The 23,056-nt window shown below is 41.5% G+C and overlaps 1 protein-coding gene across 1 annotated transcript in view; it reads right to left on the bottom strand.

Annotated features, from left to right (window-relative positions):
- The window catches only part of ATXN10 (ataxin 10), a 78,814-nt gene extending 71,936 nt beyond the window's left edge, over window positions 1–6,878 (bottom strand). The window contains exons 1-3 of the mRNA XM_030960534.1: window positions 6,787–6,878; window positions 2,385–2,576; window positions 1,176–1,258 (exon numbers count right to left, since the gene is read on the bottom strand). Coding sequence (XP_030816394.1) covers window positions 1,176–1,258; window positions 2,385–2,576; window positions 6,787–6,875 — 364 coding nt within the window. The 5' untranslated portion in view covers window positions 6,876–6,878. The remainder of the gene's footprint in view (window positions 1–1,175; window positions 1,259–2,384; window positions 2,577–6,786) is intronic.
- Between the last annotated feature and the right edge of the window lie 16,178 nt (window positions 6,879–23,056).

Raw genomic sequence — 23,056 nt, 5'->3', positions numbered from 1 at the left:
TGTCCAAGGCCCCAGCACACACAATGACAGGCTGGACAGTGTCACCATGATATTTTCTGAAAAAATCCTCTTTGCTCAGGATTTTCTCCAGGGAAGCTGAGAAGCCTCAGAGAGAAATGTAGACAATAATTATCTGACTTGCATCTCCCTGTTTTGCTGCTTTGGAATGTGGCTTGGACATTGTTTACCAACAGGTGAATGTTTGATTGGTTCCATGTAAATTGTTTTTCTTAATGGCCAATCACAGTCCAGCTGTGTTGGACTCTCTGGTCAGTCACAGGTTTTTATTATTCATTCTTGTCTAGCCTTCTGATGTATCCTCTCTCTTTCTTTAGTATAGTTTTTGTATAGCATAACTGTAACTGTATGACAGCTGTTTCACCTGCTTTCACAAAACAGCAGAAAAGCAGCAGCAGGAATCCAGTAAAAAACTTCATCTGAGGAACAGGAGTGAAAAGAAATAACTGACACACAAGAAAACAAACATGCTACGCTGTCTGCAACCACAGACAGTCACAACTGCAGTCCAATGTATAAAGCTCCACATGCACACACTGGGAAACACAGATTGTGAGAATTACTGAAAACCTTTAATATCCAGTGAAATGAGTAGCAATAACTACCACTAGTACTACAGAGTCACATTTTCTCTTCACTGCATTGAAAGAAAAAAAATCATCTGTTAAGGAAATGCGAACACTACTCAAATCAGTACTTAACTCTTGGCAGATACCACCCAGACTGGCCAGCAGCCATGGTACCCCAATGAAAATTAAAAATAATTTTTAAGAAGCCAAAATTTGCTTCCTGGAATCAGATAAATTATCTTAAGTATCAGCAAATAAAAAGACAGTAAAACAGCAGAATGTATGCTGAATGGAGGTACTAAAGGAACTTTTCCTTTTATAAAACCCAATTTTTCTGCTTCATATTAAAACGTTTCCAAATATCTTTCCTTTAGCAATCTATAAGGAACAGTTCAGTGAAAATACAGGTGAACTAGACTTGAGGCTGAGACATTTTTCAAGCAGTCTAAGAGAGGGCCAATTCTTAACTGCAATTCAAGAAAGAATTAAGCTTATTTACAAAACAAATGCATCAGTAAAGTGATATCATACCACATGTGTAAAAAAATATAATGCAGGCTACACATTTAACAAAATCCCCAGCCTTACCAGTCAGTAACAATTCTTCTTTGATTTGTATTCCATGAAGCAACTTTATCAAATGGACAGATGTGGAGATGAGACCCAAGTTCCTATTTTTAAATTGGGAATAAAACACAATAATTCACGTGATATTAAATACACTCAAAAAAAATTTAAAAGGCTTTTCACTGAAGTTAACAGGAAATGTTTAGCATCTTCAGGACCTCTGAAACAAAAATACTTTCTCCTACATTGCTGCCTGCCTATCAGCAGCCACATTACTACCATCAGAAGCAAATCAAAGGAGTTTATTACATTATTCTGCATTTTACCAATTTTGGGCACAGAACCTTCAGAGCTAAGTACCCTTTCCTCATTTTTTGCTATTCTTCCTATCAGACATTAAACATTATCAAGTTATTCCTATAATTTAAACAGCTTTATTTCTGTAAAAACTTTGCTTTGTCTGGAGGTCAAGCATCCAGAACAAGAGTCATGTATCTTACTTCATAATAAACTTGGAGGATTTTCAATGCCAACAAAGCAATTAGTGACAGCTACCAAAAAACAACAGGGCCAGCTCAAAGGGAAACATCCACAACTCTCAGAGAGAAGCAGAGAAGGCCAAGTAATCATTTATCCTTTCTCCAGTGAGGAGAAACCACAGGTAGACTCTCAGAATGATTTGCATTGCAAAGAATAGAGAGGCTAAATAACTTAAGGAACCAGATTGATTTAATATCCTTTAAGCTCAACTTGCTTGTGTGTATATATATATATATATATATATCAGGATTAATATGCACAGTTTTACATGCTGTGTTTTCCCAGGAAAGCCAGACAGATTTAAATGAACCTTAAAAGACATACTAATTCTGTAACTGATTATTATAACCATTTAATTATTCATTATGTTATTAAAAAAAATTAAAGAAAGAGAAAAAAAGGATAGTGCTACAGTCAGGCTTCCAACAGGCTTATATCATTTGTGTAATCAACTTGGATTGTGGACCCAAATACTTTGTTCTGTTGCTGAGCAGGGCCCCAAACTGGCCTACAAATAGGTCAGCTATTTTTGTTTCTTGCATATCTGAATTCAAGCGATTCCATCAAGCAGGAAATGCCAGTTAATAAATCAGCTAACACAGCAATATAAAATAAGAGTCTCTTTTATAAAACCACACCGACATCAGACGGTGGTACTTTGGTCTGGGCTAAAAGGGTTAATAACTGTACCTCAAGACATGTTGATTCTTGGCACACTCCACACAGGCATTCCTCAGACACCTGAAGCACTCTGCTATGAGCAGCAGGCAGGTGTCTAGATCTGCCACTCCACAGGAGTCCTTACAGCTCTGCTCAATGGCACTTGAGGTGCTTGTCAGGATGTCCAGGACATCCTGAAATACACTTTCTTCCGCCGTTTCTCTGAAATACATAAATTTGTGGTGAAGAAAAAACAAAAATGCACTCCTACCAAAAAGCCTATGACACTGGCACTTCTTATTGTAAACCCAAAGATTTTCTGCAGCAATCTTTAACTATTCTGAGTATTCAACTACTCATAGTTGAAATTTTAAGTCGAAGGAATAAAAACTTGACACAATTCTCCCATTAGCCTTTTCAGAAAAGGGGCTGTAGGAGAGTGGCATTGCCTTAGTATTCCTCGTGACTTTTCAACAGCTCTTTGGAATTTTAATGAAAAGGAAACAAAAAATTCTCCCTAATATGTATAGCTGGTAGGTATATACATGACACTGCATGAGATGAGAGGAAATGCAAAGTAGCATTAAATAAAATGTTCATGCAGAAAACTCTTCCTAAAGGAGAATTAAAAATCCTCTTGATGAAACACTACTGGGTGATATGGCATTACCTGCATTCTGATGCTCACTCAAATGCCTACACATTTGCACAATTAGAAATTTTACCTCCTCTTTCCTAAGTGATCACATCCATAAATCAAACCATAGAATCAGCAAGGTTGGAAAAGATCCTTCAGATCATCAAGTTCAACATTAACCAAACACTGCCAATCCACCTTGTCCCTAAGCACACCCTTGGATGTGTCTGGAGCCATTATTTCCCACCTCTGCTCCTGCCATGTTTCCTTTCCTAGACTAAACAAAACTCTCTTAGTCTTTACTCAGAGTTCACATTTTCTAAGTTCCTTATCAGATTTGCTGCTGCAATAGTGACACTTTTATGCTAGGCTACATCATACTGACAGGACAGGGTCTCCAATATTGAGGTCTGTTAGGGGGTGGAGGAAACTTAAAAAGAAAGGAGAGTGTGCTAAGAAATACAACAACATACACTAATGTCAGTAAATTACCACAACATTAAGTTTCAGATCTCCAGGAAGTATGTATTTTATTCTGCAACCTCACAGTTGACCAAGACCAATATATTTACACGTTCTCCATCTACACTGAAACATTAAAAAGCATCACTTGAGCATTATGGGGAAGAAGTTACATTTTACAGTGGTGCAATACTGAAGGGAAAATACCAAAGTAGCACAAAAAAAACAATGACCAAAAGCAGAGCTGGTCCTCAGTCTTAAAGAAAATAGCAGAGGTTACATAACCAGAAAGAAAGTTTGGAATTTGGTTTTGGTTTCAAGACCGAAGACAATATATTCATGGAACTTGAACCTTCAGCTTACAAGAAGCAGTGTAGCTCCTGCCACCTCATGATGTGCCAAGAGAAGACTCAGTGGTTGACATACCACAGTCCCCATGGGAAATGCACCAGAGACAAGTTTTTCTAAATGTCACAAGAGCTACAGTCTGGTAAGGTAGTCCCCAGCCAGTGTGCTTCTACACAGCTCAGTGCTTTCTACACTGAGCAAAACCATTTGCTGTTCCAAGTTCTTAAACTCTGACATTACTTTAAAATGGGAACACTCAGCCCACTGTAGTTTCCTTCTATCTGCCTGTGCCTTTTGTTGGATTATCCCATGAAACCAAACATTTCCTGACACAACTGCAAAATACAGAACCCAGTGGTCAGTGCAAGACATACTACTGTACAACGTTCACTTATTTAAATTGGTAAAAAGAGAAATTAAAGAAGCCAGAAGAACTTTTGTGCACATTTTTGTGACTAAATGGGTAAAAGGATAACAGTTATTCTTGTGCTGGAAAAGCTCCACTCTCCTAGCAGAGCTATGCAGCAGAACAGAACTTTTAGTCAGACACTGGATCAGAAGCACGCTGAGCTGCTGTGACAATTTTTCTTTTAAAATTAGATTGAAGGTAAAAGAAAACCTAAGACTACAGACATTTCCAGTAAAATATGAAGATGAAAACTTTGTGTGTCCTAATGGAACAAGTGCGGGGTACACAAGGAAGTGTCTGTCCTCGGGGTAAACGTGGAAGATGATGATTTTTTTACATCATTGAGGAGAGACAGAACTCCAAATCTGTCTCTTAAACACTATGAGACTGCTCAAGCCAGATCATTGCGGGCAGAAATCAAATCTGAAAGCCTAAGCAAGCAAGCCAAAGGTATTCCAAATGAACACAGACTGACTTAAATGTTGTTTGATAGAGCAGGATTCTGTTCTGAGAAAACTTAACATATGACTCTTGTACCTAAGCATTCAATAGCACTGCAATTTGAGTGCATACTACAAAGGAATTTAAATAAAACCGTCCTTCTGAATAAAAAAAAAATTCCTCAAATTAGCAAGAACAGCAGAAAATATTTAGCTGATATTAAGAAACTAGTCAAGACTGACTTGAGAAAACTGTTCCACAGCAATGCTTACTAACAGTTTTTTAAAACTGTTACAGTTACAGCAGTACAACAAAGATTCACATAGAAAGCAGCTATAAATATTTAAAATATATTTTTGAAATGGAAAACATCTTTTCCCTAATTTTTAATTTATAAAACTACCAAAGAGCCCCCTAAGTGGATTTTAGATTAAAAAATACCTTGCATTGTAAACAGCCCTTGAAATCCATCCAGAACAGCTCTGTGGGTATTCCACAAACTTCAGTTTCCTGTATCTGGGTGCCTAACACAGCAACTCCACATTTTGCTATTGCTACCTGTCCTTCATTTCCACAGCAAGTTCTGCAGGAATACAAAAGGAAGCAGAGGCAAAGGGCACAGCAGCCCAGCTCTTGGACAAGGAAGACACGCACAATTTCTTGTAAAGTCAAAAGAAAGAGTCAGAATTCCTGCACCCATGCCAAAAGGAAGATTACTGTCACTACTTGTAAGACCTGTTTGATTGTTAAAAACTGAAGCTCTGCAAGATACCACTCTAGTGAACATGGAGTTAGAAACAGTAATGAAACTGTGTTCAAAAGATTAGCTCAAAAAAACCCCCCACAAAATTAGTCAGGAACGACGCGATCAAATCCACAAATTTACAATTCTGCATTTCCACTCTAAGTTTTAGGTACTTGCACAACTCCATTCCTGTAAGCAGTCCCTAAAAAGCCTTTAAAGTACTTATCCTCACAACATTCCCAGGAACAAAATAAAGCCATTTTCTTTTTTTTTTTTTTTTTTCTGTAGCTTAGTAAAGGAAGCATAAAGAAATCAACTAAAAGCACTGGAAGCCTCAAGTAAATCACACAGCCAAGTGTCAACAACTCGGTCAACAACACGAAGTGCTGGTGCTGCACCTGGGTAAGGAGAATCCTCGGGGATGAGCAGATGGAGAGGCCCTGGGAGAATGACTTTGGGGTGCTGGTGGTGAGAGCTGGCCGTGCCCTGGCCCTGTGTGCTGGAGCCAGAGCCCCCTGTGCTGGGCTGAGCCCCCAGCGTGGGCAGCAGGGGACGGGGATTCTGCTTCTCTGCCCTGCTCAGGTGAGACCCCACTTGCCTTGAGCCGTGGGATCGAAAGGACATGGAGCTGTTGGGAGAGAATTCAGAGGAGGCACCTGTTTAGGTGTTGTTGTTTAGACAGATGGAGCAGCTCTGCTATTATTAGGAAAGGCTGAGAGAATTGGGAGTGCTCAGCCTGAGAGAAGAGCAGCTTTGGGCTGACCTAAATGATGCCTTTCAGTACCTGACAGGAGCCTGCAAGGAAGATGGAAATTATTTACACAGGCCTGAAGTGACAGAACAAGGGGCAATGGCTTCAGTCTGACAGAGTAGGTTTAGACTGGATGTTAGGAAGAAATCTTTCCCAGTGAAGGTAGTGAGGTCCTGGGACAGGTTGCCCAAAGAAGCTTTGGCTGCCCCATCCCTGGAAATGCCCAAGGCCAGGCTGGACAGGGCTTGGAGCAACCTGGGACAGTGGAAGGTTTCCTTGCCCATAGCAAGGGTGGGATGGGATGAGCTGTCATGTTCCTGCAACCCAAGCCATTCTGTATCTCCAGGACATTTTATGCCACCCACGACTAAGAGACAAACACCTTTCCTCCCTACGACAGGCACAAGGACTGAGCTCACTGCAGCTCCTCATGGGCCCCCTGGGGCAGGACAGGAGAAGGGACAGCTCACCCCCCAGAAACACAGCCCCAGGAAAAGGCACTTGATTCACCCCCTGTAGGGGTACGGAGAGCCCCTTTTCCATCCCGCAGCCAACTCCACGAGGGGCAGGACCTCGCTGGGAGCCCAGGCGAGTCTTGCCCGACATCCACCGGCACCGCCGCTCCCTGCTCCCCTCTACCTGGGCTGCGCCTCCCGGAACAGACCCGACAGCGCCCGCACGCTCTCCAGGCGGGCCGCGGGCAAAGCTTCCGCCGCCGCCGCCGCCATCGCCCGCCCCGGCCCGGCCCCGCTCCGCCCCCGCCGCGCGGAAATGGCGGCGGTGCCGCCCCCCGGCTGCGCTGGGAGGGTGCGCGGAGCCAGCGGGAAGATGGCCGCTCTGGCCGGGAGATGTGTGGCATTTCCCTGTCTGTTTCCTTATCGGGTCCTTTATCTTTGCCTTTTCCATGTTTTTCCTTCCCCTCCACCTTTTCTTTTCGTACCTGAGCTGCCGCGGTCAGAAACTCACCGCGGCCCGCTCTCTTCACGCAGCTGCTGTTGCGCGCCCCACACCGCACCCCGTGTGCTCTTGGGGATACCCGTGTCTAAACAAAACAAATATTAAATTAATATAAAAACACATAAAATGCGCGAATAATTATTTCATGCTTGATATCCTAATTATATAGAGATTTCCCAGCCTGTGGCTGGGATGTGAAAATAGGCGATTTCTAAGGTCCTTCCCGGTCCAAGCCTTTCTGCGATTCTCTGAAGTAAATACTACTTTGCTTCAGGTTTTAAAATATTTTTAAAGTAAATGTTACATTTTTAATATTTATTTTCTAAAAACATTGTTCAGCATTTTCTAAACTTGTATGAAAAATTCATCTGTATGTGTGTGGTAAGGTAGTGGAAGGTAACCATTAACCTTCCAGCGGTTAAAAAGACTAATTGTGGCCAAACACTATAGAAAGCTTTGTCAGACAATCAGCATCAAATCACAGACTGGTTTGGCTTGGAAGGGACCCTAAAACTCAACCAGTGCCACATCCTGCCATGGGCAGGGACAACTTCCATTGTCCCGGGTTGCTCCCAGCCTCATTCACCCTGGCCTTGGACACTTCCAGGGACAGGGAAGACACTCTTAGAGTTCAACCATCCAGCCAATTCTTATATAGATTATAAAATTATAAAATTAAACGTTTTTTTCCAGATCACTCGTGGATGTTGTATGCTAAGCTCATCTGATCTACCTAATTCTGTGAACAACAGGCAGATCCCTTAAAGATGCAGCTTTTCCCCCAGGGAGTTTAGAGTCTAAATAACATTTCTTTTTCTTAGCACAGCTTTAGGGATCTACAAGGGAAACACTCCTCCTAGAGTCAACTACACCTGAAAATAAGGCTATGCAGAATTTCTTTTAAAGAATTCTCCATCAAATTAAGAGATAGACCACACTCTTGAGGCAACAGTGTTTGAAGCTGGAAACAGGGAAGGACCTGTCTTAGCTAAGACTCTGGAAGAAAATTGCCCCACTCCAGCAAATGCTGGCTCTGCAGGAGGCAAAGCAGGTCAAAGACATTGAATCCCTCCTACCTCAAATGTTGTCAGAGGGCCACTTGCTCTAATCTCAATATGTACACTGACTGTGCCCCTTTTTTACTGGGGGCAGCTTCCATCAGAAGATAAAATTTGGGCTCTGGAAAAAATTACAGTAAAGAAGCAAATCCTGCAGCATAAATATTTTATATGTTTCCGGCATAAATACTCGTTTTCTGACTCTTATTTTGGGCCTGTGTTATATTAAGTATGACTTAGCCCACACAGCTTTGAAGCTGTAGACCAAAAGCTTTTATTTTTGTTCTGTTATTTAATGGGATCTAGTGAAATTGATCGATGCACTTGGAAAAATGCTTTTCATTAGCCTCTGTTGCTAAATCTGTGGAGCACACCCTGCCATCATGCCCTCAGTTTCCTGCTTACACTGGGCAAATTACAGGCATTCCTTACCTTGCCAAGGAATTCTGAACACCTAAATTAAGATGAGGAAGAGCAGATCTGAGAGGAGGTAGCACCATCTTTTTAAACATCAGAATTAAAACAGAATCCATATGAAATGGATACTGCAGACTGTCTCGAACCCAAGAATAACTACTGCAATCTGAAGCCAGCTACAGAGTTTATTTGGCTTCAGGTGAGGTGTTACACATGTGTCTGAAGGCCATAAAAGAGCAGTTATTTTTGATGTTGAGATTTATGTGTCACTTGTTTGTTATGTAATATCATAAATAAATTTAATTCTTTATAAGAAATAAATCCCTCCATCTGGAAAAAAAAAAAAGCCTGCAGGGCCTCAGAGGAGATGTTCAAAGCCCTTGCATTTTGTCCTGGAAACCAGTGATGTCTTCTGAGAAGGAGATGCAGATGAAATGCTGTCAGCTGCACAGTTGCCAGGCTCCGAGTCACTGCAGGGACTCTTGCCTCATTTGTTAGATGCAGACCAGTTTTTAGAGGCAATGAGGAATTTTGTGACTGTCATCTGCCCTTCACAAAGGTTTTGTGCCACATTTGCATGGAGTGTTTTTGTTGGGATCAGCATTATCCTCATCATATCAGCCAATGGCATAAGCATGTGGAAAGACACTATCCTTGCCCCGGTCAGCTGGGTGAAAGAGATGCTGCTGAGGATATCTGGTACCCAAAGTCTGGTTCCCTGGTAGCCTGGGGAATTTCATGGTACATGAATTCATGTAGCAGTTGATTTATAATATGTAGAATTTAGAGTCGGGGGTTTGTCTGGCACAGAAGAAAATGCAGCTGAATTGTAAGAAGGATGGTGCTGAATTCAAGGAGGTTTTGTGTGTGTTAGCTTGTGTTATCCTGCAGCTTTTCCCATGCTATGAGGTGCCAGGGAAAGGCCTCCTTCTGCTTAGGAGTTTATTCTCATGGATAAAGAATGTCCCTGTTACAGAGTTAACACAAATTTGGAGGAAACTAAACCTTAAAAAAGTCACTGATTCCACCTCTTCTTGAGTGTCAGGTGATGCCTCATCCCTGCAAGTGTTCAAGGTCAGGCTGGACAGGGCTTGGAGCAACCTATTCTAGAGGAAAGTGCTCCTGCCCAAGGCAGGGGAGTGGGATGAAATGCTCTTTAAGGTCCCTTCCAACCCAAACCACTCCATGATTCTATGATAGTGAGTAGTATATAGTTCAACACTGCTGCAGGGGAAAGAAATTGGTTGCCACAGTTTAATTTCTGTAGGAAAGGACAGGGATGCAGCAGGGCTTACACAAAGCAGGGAAGGACATCTCTCTCCACAAGGCAGGCTGCCCTTGACTCCAGTCATGAGGCTGAAGGAAAAAAGCTGGATGTGGGGAATGTGGCAGTAAGCTATGAGCTTGCAGAAATGCTGCATAGAGACAACATGTCTGAAAGTAAGTTCTAAGGGTCTTGTTTAAGGTTTTGTGATAAAGAAGGATTCTTGAGGAGGACTGTGAAGGTGAGAGCATGCACTTACTAGTCTCCTCTTGTGACCTTTTCCACTATTCCAGTGTTACTTTAGGTCCTAGAAGCCAGTGTGAAAATGCTCCCAACAAGCAGTGAAGTGGGAGCTAGATTTGACACTTTTGCCATATCATGTACATTTTTCATAGAAATACAATCAGATCTCATCTCTCATGTGAAAATCTTGGCTTTTCCTGGTTTTCCTTGCAGCAACAGCTTTTCTGGACTTCAGCAGCCCAGACAACTGAACAGCCAAAAAGCTGCTATTAAGGCAGTGCGCATAAATCAACTCTGTGCTCTGTGCTGAGCTCACCAGGCTTTTGTGCTTCTGTGGAGTCACTCTGTGGCACAGGACAGGGAGTTCAAGCAGACTCATTGCTCTTGCACAGTGTGGAGTCACTCTCCACATGCACATTAAACCTGCTGGGATTGCTCTGTATTTGCTGAGCTCCACATGGGAAACTCACTTTTTGGGGACTGTGACAGCCACGGCTTAGCATCTGTGAGCAAAGTCTTACAAAATCCTGTGCAAAGCCCTGGAAATGCTATCTGCCTTCTGTTGCTTGGAAAATGTAATTCATCTGCTGAGCTTGGAGGCCAACCTGGCTCCTTCAGATATCTCACAAAGATGCTGTTGGAGAGAGGGGAATACTCACTGAAACTGTATCTCATTCCCAGAAAATAGAAATAAATATACCTACTAGGGAGCAGAAATAACTGAAAAGTTCCCCGCCATCTGGTTGCTCTCAGAGAGTGAAGAGGCACATGCTTGAATATTTTCGAGGAACTCACCAGTTATTATATAGTCTTCCTGAACAGATGTGTCAAGACAGTGAATGGAGGAGCAAAGGGAAATGCCCACAGGGAATCCCACATTCCTTGGAAGTGCTCCCATTTACCAGCATTGGTGTACCTTGTCAATGCTGAGAAATTTTTGCTGCAGGGAAAAAACAAGGCATAAAAGAATGAAGAGCAAGAAAAACCCATACAGCGACTCAGAGTATCTCCTATTTTGGGTTACTGCTGGTGCTTGGAGTTGGAGAATTGTAGCTGTGATCCTGACCAAGCTTCATACTGAAAAATAGAGATTAAACCACTCCAGCTCTGTCAAAAGCCTGACATCTAGTGGAGGTAAAATAGTGGGCAGCAGAACTCCGCCTAAAACCATTCAAGTGCAGAGTTTCTATTATTCACTGCTGGTGTAGAGTCCATTAAATTTGTTAATTCCATCTGTGAAATATTAATTAGTCTGCTCATCTTTATTGTACACTAAAATCACAGGATACATGTCCCTTCCAACTCAGGATAACTTAGGATTCTAAAGCACAATAATCTCAGCCTTTATGTACAACATCTGTCAGCAGATAAGCTTTGTAAGGTGGGAGCAGTAGGCCTGGGATTGGTGTCTTCATGTTAGGAGACAAATACCTACAAAGTTTGCTTTTGCAGAATTTATGAAAGCCAGTCTAATGTCTAATTTCATCTTAAGGAATAATATTTGAGAAGATGCTACTGGTAACTAGAAGTTGCTACATACATGATCTATTTGTCTCTAAGGAGAAAATATATGCAGTTACATAGAGTTGCTAGACTGATAGAACGGAGAAATAAAGGGTTAAATTTCAGTTCTACAGAATCTTTTTCTTTAGATCTTGGTCAATTTTTGCAGCTATAAGAAAAGCTGAGATACTTACAAGAAAAAAGTTATTGAAAATTGTGAGCATTCATTTTGATATAATACTATGAATCTTGTGAAGTTCTAGTTAAAAACCTCAGAATTTATTTTCTCAGAATTTTCCTATCCTAGCTTAATATTCATTGAAAGAAACACACAACCTAAACTTAAAAAAAAACCAAAACAAATATTGCTACTAAAATAACATCATCTGAAGATTTCAGAAGGTTCATATATAAGGATATTTTGTTGCCTTTAAATTTCAAAACCTTAACCCATTGAAGAAATATCTGATGAAACTTCCCTGTCATACCTGCAGGTCTGCAAAAAAGAAAATTCAGTTTCTTTTAAACCAGTATGTAAAGGCTGGACTGGACAAAACCATTTGTCTAGTTATGTATCTGAAGAGAAGCTTTGATCCATTCCTGTTTTATATGTCTTTTTCCACAAGGCCATGTCAGAAGACTAAAGTGATAGGTTATTAATTTTTTTTAACTAACATTTTTTTTAAACAGACACAAATATAAGTAAAGTTTGATAGTTTCCATCTCCATCTATTGATTATAAGATTTGGCCCCTGCAGAAGTCATTATTTGTATGTCTATGACAGGCTTCTAAATTCAAAAATCCCACATTCTTTAATGACTGGGAGTAATAATACTTCAGAGTTATAAATTTCCAAGCTCACATGGAGATAAAAGCAGATATTGAAGGAGACATTTGTCCATCTGTTCACCTGTGCAGTGTTCTCCTTAAGTCCAAAACTCATCCAAATAAAATCAGCCCCCTGTGTCTGCATCTGTGTGCCACACATTATCCACTTGCTAGATTTAGGCTACCTAAGCTTTGTTAGCCTCCCCTCCCATACCTTACCAGTCTCTGAGTGTGCCTCATACCTCAGTAACATAGCAGGCAGTTATTAAGTAATATAAATTAATAATTAAAATATTAACTGTTAATTCCATGCAAACACAGACATGTTGAAGACACTGTCAGGGATGGGTGAGCCTGCTTTTTGATCTGAGCAAGTGCTGATATTCACAGAATACAAATAGTGGTTTCACCAGAGGGGGAAACAAGGAGAAAACCTTGTGATGAGTCAGAGGTGCAGCCTCAGTTGGCAGGAATTGGGTCTGGGGCCTGACTTCTCTCTTCCCTTTTCTCCTTGCCCATTATTTTTGTGACTCTGCAACTGCACAAAAACTCTGAGTCTTCCATTACCTTTGGGAAACTTTTTTTTTTTGTCTCCCTTTCAGAGTGGTCTGGTTTAAAGGCAGAACTAAAGGCAACAAAGCCCAATATGATATTTGTGTCTGGTAGAGTTTATTTTTGCCTCTCACCCTTGCTTGCCCTGCACTGATGGAACAGCCACTTTGGCTCATCCTGCCCCCAGGGTGCATCACAACCAGCAGGCATCAGGAGTCACCTGCCCAGCACCCAGTGCTGGGAACATGCAGGGTGAGATACTTCACGTATAATTAGTGCAGTCCTGTGCACCACAACCTCTGCTCCTCTGCTTCTGTTGTATGCCAGAGTCATCAAAAGCCAGAGACACATCTTAGACAAAATCTGTTGCATTGTTTTCACAGCTAGAAACTCCATCCAGCTACATCTGACTTAACTTCCCAACATAATATACTCTTACCTCCTAAAATGTTATTTACACCAGTGCACGCCTGACTTCTAAATATGCACTGTAGTTTCCCGCTATCCATTCATGGACAGATGAGGAGTCACTTGATAAGTCAAAAGCAAGTAACAGTCAATTTTTCCTGCACAAGACAAAGGTTTGTAAGATCATCAGGTTAGATGAAGAGTCTGAGTACAGTGTGCACCTTCATTCCTGAAGCAAGGAGTGCCTCTGCTGAGGAATCTGTTATAAATCACATTTTTAGTGAGACTGGCAAAGCCGCATAACTCTGGCCTCAGGGAACCTGTCTAATTTGTCAGCTAAAATTCAGTCTCCTCATAAAAAACTAGTCTGTTCATGCTTTGTGAAGGCTAATTGCCCATGGAAGGAATCTGCTCAAGGAACTGTCAGTAGTGATGTGGTGTGGTACTGTCATCTGGCTGGAGCTTCCCAGGGAAGGACGCAGAGCTCCCCTTCCTCTTGTGCTGACCTTTAAACCATGCAGCTGCTCTCCCCCAGGAAGGTGTGTTTGGTCAGACCATTAGCAGAGTTGCAGGAGCCAGAGGAGTTCTTATTCACATTGGTGAACTCCTTATTCCCATTTGTATCCACTTGGAAAGGGACACAAATAACATCCAGCAAATAGGAGCTTCCAAAAATAATCCTTGGAAGAAACACTACTTCAGCGCTTAAGAACTTGTTTTTTATAATCATTCAAGTACAGTGTGAACTGCAAAAACTCCAGCATTTAGTAAATTGCCACAAATTTAACACTTCCTATTTCAGAGAAGAACTGAGTTTCTTTTATTGGACTAAGGAAAGTAGTTACAACGATTTTCTAACTGCAAGTCAGAGTTTAATTCCCTTCCATAACCTTAGGCATGCAGTATGTTTTTTCTCTTCTATGACATTATTCTCTGGTGTTTGCCCCAAACTTCAATAAGCAAAGTAACTCCATTTGTTCCAGCTTAGTGGCATTGTTAAATGACTGTGTTTTACTCCTACTAATTATGAAGCCCAAGCTTTGAGTATGTCCCTAGAATAGCAGTGAGGATGGGAAGAAATGTTGAGAAGAAAGCAATCACTCACAGTTGCTAGCAACTGTTAACCAGTTGGTTCAGTACTTGCCAGGGCTAATTTAGGATCCTGTAAGAGATCTCTTCAATTGACCATTTAACTTACTTTTGCTGTTTTTTATCATGTTACTATGAAGACACCTCCTGGACGGAATTAATTGTATTAAACAAGGAAAACAGGTATGAATAAGAAGATATTTGATTGGGAAACAGTTGCATCCAGCCCCAGCCTATCTATAACAACTCTTTTCATCTATTATAGAAAGATTTAGTTCAAAAATAGCTACCAAGAAATGTTCCTTGTAGTCAAAAAGTATATTGCAGATTGTCCATGTAAGCTTGAATTCAGCAGGGCGCTGAATGCAAGTTTGCAAGAAACAGAGTAGTCTTGGGATGATTACCAAGCTTAAAATAATGCCCATGTTTAAGTTCCTTGATGTACCAAGGCCCCTTTATTCTGTTTGACTCCATCAAATTTGTGTGTTTGTTCTATTAGATGGCATCAATGACTAGTCTCTTTTCAGAGTGCTTTGTAGAAAAGGGGACATAATTGTCTGAAAAGAGGCCTGTTAAGTGTTTGCTTTTAAATCAAAGAACACTTTTGAAATATTAAATAAAGAAGGACTACAATATGTAAGTCACTCCAACCCATCTCAAATATACTGATGCACATTAATGATTTACTTTGGGCTCATACATCTATTTGGTTTTGTATTCAAAACATTGTTACCCTGGTAACCCCAACATCTCACAGAATTTCACTTATTCTCCATCTAAAGTACACTCTCTTAAGGAAATTCATACAGGTTCTTATGAGAGCTCTTTTCCTTTTTTCCCCCTCCTTTGTTTGTAAAGGAAGAAACAGTGACTGGTTTTGTCATGAATGGGTTGTTTCTGTCTTTTCTTCCTCCCCTCTCCCATCCCATTAATGACAGCTGAGATTTAAACACAACAGTACATTCAGCTTGCATTCACTGTTTAACAAAGATCCCAGTCTTAAACAAGCTGGGTTGCTTTACTCCAGTATCGATACTTGTTAATATGCTGGAAGGAGCCTTTCTAAGGAGCTCCTCTCCTTATTTCAGAGGATACATTCATTCTCAACAGGCTATCCTCTCATATATTCCTTTAAACAAGAGAAATGTAGCTCTGTTCTGGCACACTGGTATTGTACTGGGGTGTCATTAACTGGGATATATTTCAGCACTTGGTGCAGTGGCAAACATCAACAGGAGGTTGCCAGTGCACCTCACGGCCCTACTTCTACCCCGTGGTATTCCCTGGTAGGTAGGCAAGGATGGAGGGAACAGCAGTGAGTATCCTGCAGGAGACTGAACTTTCAGAAGCCAAAGCTGACTTAAATAGTCTGCCTTGAATTGGTCTGGCCTCCTTCCTCCAGCGGTGATTGCTGGTGGTCTGGCTCAGGGAGCTGAGCCAGGTGCACGTGATGGCTGCAGATTGATGTTGGAGCTGACAGAAAGGGGAAGTCCTGCTTTGCCCTGGGGGCCACTTCCCATCCTTGCTCCATTGTTTGAGGTCTATCACTCAGTGACCCAGTAGAAGAGAAGCTGATTGAGAGGGCTGATCCAGCAGGAAAGCTGGAAGTTGACTCCAGGACTCTCTGCCCTTCCTCCTCCTGCTGCTCTTGGTTGCTGGTGTCCCACACCTCATCCCTGTGGGCTGGTGACTGGATTTACCAGCTCCAATTTTGCATGATCATATTCTTGCTATTATTTTTATTAGTTCCCAATGCTGATCCACCATGGAGTGGTTCAACACGTACCACGACACAAGGCAGGAGATGGGGGCCTGCAGGAGCAAGGGACAGGAAGTGTGAGAGGGCAGGATGTGATAACCAGCATTGCCACCTTCCCACAGAGCATTGGGAATTTTGGGAAGACAAGTCAGAGCTGGAAAGGAAGATGAACTTTGCAGTTTGTGCTGGGCAGATGGCACAGCACCTGTAGTGCTGTGAGAGCTCAGAGCTAGAACAAACCCAAGGAAACCACAGGCAGCTCGTGAACAAAAGTGACATCTGCATCTTTTCTCTTCCATCCTGGGACAGGACAGCACAGGGCTGTCCAGACCTATCTGAGCACAGGGCAGAAAGATGCCTGTCATGGATAGCTCTAGAGAATTACATCCAAGGGAAAACATTCCCAAGAAGGGGTGGATGGACCAAACCCTACAGGGTACATCCTCTGAGCAGGTACAGCACAGCCATAACCACACACTCAGTCTGCCAAGGCCAGAAACAGCAAGAACATTTGCTGAGCCCTGTGGTCTACATGACAAATCAATATTTGTTCCAGATGTTGATTTCTTTGATTAAAAAGATTTTTTCAGACCAATGCAGAAGAAACAAAAGGAGTAAACACAAGCTTAAAGTTTCAGAAGAGTTTCAAACTCGTTATTCAACATTATTTGCTTGCTGTGTAATCTCTTCCTCATCATTCATTGACCTCTGGCAAACAAAGAGTTGAGCTGACAGCAACTTTTTTCCCTCAAGCCCAAATTCTTAAAAATACCTTCTATTTAAAGTTGTATTTCAACCTCTTCAGACACTCTGTCCAATAATCTCTTTTAAAACCACCATCCTACTTGTCCTTTGCATTTAAGAAACTTGCAAAGAGCACTTCACAGTAAGCCAGGTAGGGAGATTATTTTTTCTTATTGAGAGTAAAGGGGAAAAAAATTCCAAAGAAAGTAAAGCCAGACTACTTATAGAAAAAAAAATCTCTTTTTTAAAATTTTTTTGCCTTTGATTTATAAAAACATCTTGTTAATCCCTGCAGGGTTTCTGAGAGAAAAGTTGTCTGAGATCGCTACACAGCGATAGAAGTTAGATACATGTGAAGCAGGAAAGATTGACTGATTTAATGATTAAACAAAAAGAGGAGGTATAAATGACTGAGGAATCTATCAGGGAAACATATTAACTGCAGTTTCCTGATTTTTCTACCTTTGCATTCTTAATAATTTACTTAGAGGAGATGCTGAGGTGACTGTGTCAGTTAGCCCTTCCTAACCTTAAACATCAAGAGGTTTTATCCATTTCAGAATCACAAAAACCCCCTAGCACACTATATCCAGTTTGTTAGAGTCAATAAAACTGACTCAGTTCTTTGGAAAGCTTTCTAAATTTTGGATGATATCACCTTTGCACATTTTTGAATTTAGATAAAATAAAATGATTTTCCTTTTTTTTTTTACAAAAACAGTAATTTTTTTTTCCTTCTTGGATATATTATTCTCTGAAATTTTCCCAATTTTGAAGTGAGGATTAAAATGTTTATGAGAATTTTAATTTGATGGGGGAAAGAAAAGTTCATTAAAGGATTTGCAGCATCTGGATAAAACAGGAGTAAATAGAGTGTATCCCAGTTTGGGTAGGAATGACAACACACAACTACTTTTATAATCACAATATAAGTAGAGAGTACTGCAAATACTAAGTGCCAATATTACAGTCTCAAGGAATATTGTAAAAAAAATTAAAAAATCCAGACCAAATTTTCTGATTTAGGAGCAGAAATAATACTGTTAATTACTCAAAGTATCTGATGAACTGAACTGACAGTATTTTTTCCAGTCATACTGCAAACCAAGATACTTTGTAGGAGTTACCTCCAGGAGATGAGCAACACACTGCTGAGCACAGGTGGAGAGTAGATGTTTTTTTGAAAGCAAAGCTTACTAGGGCTGCCACTGACAAGAATAGCTACAAGAAGCTGCTGAAAAGGGATTAATTCTTGGCTCGGTTGGTACAGGACCACTCTGTCTCTGGGAAGTTACCAAGCAAGGAGCTGTTTGTAGTGGATGTTGGGGCAGCAGTGAAAAAGCCACAATTCCCTGTGAAAGGCACCCAAGAGCAGGAGAGTCGGCATAGGGGAGTTTGGCTGGTACCAGTTTGGGTGAGATCTGAACTGATGGCCGCCGAGTGAAAAGGTCCCACAATTCATTCCCTGCTCCACACAGCAAACCCCTCCTCTGTACATTTCAGATTAACCTTACTACAGAACATATCCTTGTAAAATGACGTGGAGTTTTGCTCATCACAGTAAGTTACTGGGGCTGGGAGCAGGGCTACTCCAGGAGCACACCAGAGACAAAATTCAGATAACAGAGTTATAACTGCCTCCTTGGAGACATCTCTCCACTGTGTCCTAGTTCAGAATATGCTCAATTACTGCCCATATTAGGGCCATATTATCTTCTCTTCCATTCAAGTTTAGCTGTGTTGCCTCACAAATTACTGGAGAAGAAAGCAAAAGTGCCATGTATGGCCACTTCTGTCTTCCTCCCCTTGCATCCATGCAAAAGCCACCTCCCAAAATATGCTGGTGCAGCCATGATGGTGCCCAGCCCTGTGAAGGGGCCTCATGTGTGCATGTCAAGAGAGATGAGAGGAATTTGTGGCCACAGGTTGCAAATGAGAAGCCTGAAGGGTGTTTTCCCCCTTGCCTTATTGGTTTGGAAGCAGAGGGAGAGGGGAAGAAGGTTTTTCCTGATTTTAGCAGACATTTCCCTAGCTCAGCCTAGCTGAAGTACACATGCCTGTGGCTCATCCTCACAAATGCCGTGTCAGGCCCTGTGCCAATACAAACACCAAGTCTGTCTTCAATCTATGCAGGGGAAAAAAATATAGTTCTAGCTCACTCCAGATTAGAGTGTGTTTGCAGAGAAAGGGAGGAAATGAGGAAGGCTCTGATAGTTGTAGCTGAGTAATGCTGAGCTCTGCCTTTAATAGGTGCTGTTGTGGAGGGCACAGCTCTTTCCCTTGGCATGCTTTCAAGCTGATTATAATACAAATAAAAAGGTACTCAAACATACCAGGAAAAGATCTCAAAGGAACATATCTTAATTCAGTAGGATAAGAGGTTTGGTAGGACTGCCAGTATGCCTTGTGAGCTGAGGGAGATACAGGTGCCTTAGGCCACACGCCAGTGTGAAATTTCCAGTTTCACTCCTGACAAAGACATGGGAACAAGAGATACGAGACTTCTGAGTTTGTCGTTAAAATACGTTGTAAAAATCTGCAAAACTTCCTCCATTCTCAGTTAGGAAAAATTTTCAAGCCCAGCTTTAAAATAGACTGAAGCCTTGCATTCTTTTTAGTTTTCTTGTGCCTGGAGAGCCAGTGCTATTTCTGCGTGAAGCATAAATAGCATGAACAAAATTAAGTTGTTCAAAACAATAACTTCTCAAGAAAGACAGCAACTGAAATGGATCCTTTTTAATCACCTCTGAAGACTTGATGGAGGGGAAAAAAAAGAGAAAAATTAACTTTGTTTGCAGGTGGTAATAAAAATTAAATTGAAAAACAAAAGAAATCATATAAATTAATAAACTATTCATGGAAATTAGTTTGCCAAACATCAATCCATGCAATTTTCATAAATTTGGGTTTTGCTACAGGGTTCATTATTCCTCTACCCCAATCAGCTTCATATTTATTTAAGCTGAGAGTACTAAAAGAAAGGAACTCAAGCCATAGCATCTAAAAATCTAAAATTTCTAAGGTTTTCATACAATTAAATATCTTGCTGCCATTGAGTGAAACGTTTTAGCCATACCAAATCACCCAAATCAGCCCAGAAAGGACACAGACTGTGCCCAGCCTTCAAGAGCTGCTGCAGAGGTTTTCATCATTAGTTGAATTTCAGCCAGGCTACCCTCTGCAGCTATGAACATTGCATCCTAATGCTGGGCTGGGGATTATCCACATGGCTTGACCTCAGGGTTTGGAGAAAGCTTACAAACATTTCAGAAGCTGCTGAAGGCAGTTCCTGCAGCTCCACCTTTTGGGAGCTGGGGATCAACCAGACTGCTTGAGATGGTGATTTCTTTACAAGAAAAGGACTTAACTTTGTTGTATTTGTGCTAACATTAATCTCTAAAATACAAAAAATGAAGCACCTTGGAGGTTTTAAAGATGCATTGATTCCTCACAGAAACTCTATAATGGGTAGGCTGGAGATATTTTTATTCTGAATAGTTTCTGCTCAGCATCAGCAAGGAACCTGATTTATGCATGTACTTATAACAAGAATGTTTCCTTTCATCCTTTCTGCTTAAGATTCACTTGGATTCTTTGTGCTGGATTGAGAGGTGCTCAAAGTACAGCATGTGGAATATGACAGTATCTGGTCCACATCAAATTCAATATTATTCTTGTATGTTTGAGATGGATTTGGTTTCTAATCCTCCACTTGCAGCCTCACAATAGGCTGCAGCCCAGAGACTTCATGCCATGAGGTGTCAAGTACCCTGAGCCCTGTTAGGGGATTTCTGTGCTCCAGTGAGAGGTCAAATGATCCTGTCCCTTTTTGAAAGAGCCCAGCACACAGCACGAGGAGATGCTATCCTGTGTTGGTGGGCTGAAGATATTTGAAACATGCAGAAAGCATCCTGGATGCCATAAACTTCCAAGAGACTTGGATCTGGACTACAGCACGAGTCTACCTCTGCTGGAAAAGGCAGGGGTGTGTTGGTGACTGACAAAGGGATTTTTCCAGAGTTCATTGAAAGTTATGGCTTGCACAGGGACTTGAACCAAGTCTGTGGTGGGTTTTAGGATAAAAAGATATTGTGGGAGTCAGGGGTGACCTTTAAGAGGAAGGAATCCCCCCCCAAAAAATGGCCTCACTTGTTGGTTCCAGGAACTTGGGGGATGACTGAAAAAACTAGCAACTCACAGATCAACAACCTAAACCCATTTCTACCTCTTTTCACTCTTCCACCATGGATTAAGTTGCTTTGATGAATATCAGACATGTATTTGCCTTTCATCACTTTTCACGTTCTAAACCTTGCCCTAGACTCAGCCTCTCTGTTTCAGACTGCTGAATATTATTTGTGCACAGGAGCAATTTGGTGTCTGTAATGATAGGCATGATTGTTAAACTGGCTTCCAGTGTCTTTGAGCCTGCATCCCTGCAGAATTGCAATTAAACACTTGACAAACCACAAGGCTATGCTAATCCCACTTCAAAAATTTCGGATGGCAAGGACAGCAGTCTGCCTTCCTTCTCCACTGAAAGATGGGGAGACCAAGCATTACTCAGGCCCTTAAAAATACTCCTTTTTGCCTTCAGTTCAGTGGCTCGTGTTTCAGCTGCAACATTCTGCCTGAGTTGGCCATTGCTGTGTAACAAGCTCCTCTTTGTTCAGCCCTGCTACCTCATTTCTTTCTATTGGCCTTTAATCCCTGTCAGGGTTTCACCTTTGCAGCGATGAGGTCACAGCTCATGTTGATTGGGAAAGGAAATCCTGATGATTGTTGCTGACAGAAAGCTGATAATGCTGGTTTGGGCAGCAATAAATTCTCAGTCTCTAAATGAAGACTAATCTTTGAGCCAGAAATCACCTCTTTCAGTAGTTTTTTTGGGCCTCATTCACAAATATTTTCCCATGCTCAAGCTGCCTGACCTTTGGAGCATTCAATGCACCTATGTTATTGTGCAGAACTGTTTTCCAGGGATCAAAACAAGCAGCCGTCTATCAGTGAGAGGCAGGTGAAGTTATGAAATAAATCAATAGTGGTATTCTCATTGGGAATGCAGCACTTGAAGCTCTCTGTAGCCTCTGCAACCCTAAGTACCAAATTGCTCTCTGCTGCTGAGCCATTCCCTCCTGTCAGCATTTTCATTTCTTCAAACGACTGGTGTTGTTAGGATCACTTATTTGTATTTTTTCAGGACAAAAGCACAACATGCAGAGAGATAAAAAAATTAAAAAGGGGTGAGCAGGAGTGGTTTGTGCTGTTAAATTCATCTTGTTGACTCAAACAGTGATTCAGTAAAGACAGTTTTTAAATAACCCTGAGCAATGCAGATTCTTCTTTTACAACATCATAAGCCCTGTCATTGGTATGGTTCACTACCTTAAATCAAGTGTGATTTTGAACTGACCATTCTCTGCTGCAGTGACCATCACATGCAAATTCCTTGCACCTCCTGCAAGGACACAGCTCCTTGCCAGCAGGGAATTTCACCAATGGTTGGACAAGGAGAACCCTTCTGGAAATCCAGAAATTCTAATAATTGACAATACTTTCAAAACCATATCTTCTGCACATGATACTGTCTTTTTCTTTCTGTTCCTCCTGCTGTCCTCCAAAACCCATGTTCCATCAACACACTGCAATCTAATCTCCTCCTCGTGCTTTATCTGCCTACCAGAGCCTCAGTGCCCCCAAATGTGGCTGCTTTGTGCACTTATTCACTCCCAGACAGCCATATCCAGGCCCAATGCTCCCAAGATATGAGAAGCTGGTGGCTGAAAGCCTTGGCTCCCTCCCTGCCTGTTTTTGTCCTCAGCAAGCTGTACTCACCCCTTTGATCAAAATAACCCTGGACTCTGGTCTGAACACAGATTTGAACTTTACAAATTGGGTTTTCTCAGCTAACAAAGTGGGCATTTTTCTTCCTTTCCTCCCTGCAGTAACAGAACTCCCTGCTCCAACACACAGCTGGTAGCATTTTAGTCAGGCAATCCCTATGTAATCCATCCTAATTTTTTTCTTCCTTCCACAGTGTGTTGGTCTTCCCAATGGCAAAACTCCACTATGGTCAAAATTCTGAA

Source organism: Camarhynchus parvulus, chromosome 1A, assembly GCF_901933205.1.
Source record: "Camarhynchus parvulus chromosome 1A, STF_HiC, whole genome shotgun sequence".
Lineage (NCBI taxonomy): Eukaryota > Metazoa > Chordata > Aves > Passeriformes > Thraupidae > Camarhynchus > Camarhynchus parvulus.
The sequence above is the reverse complement of the archived record's forward strand: the minus strand, read 5'-3'. Positions and strand labels throughout refer to the sequence as shown.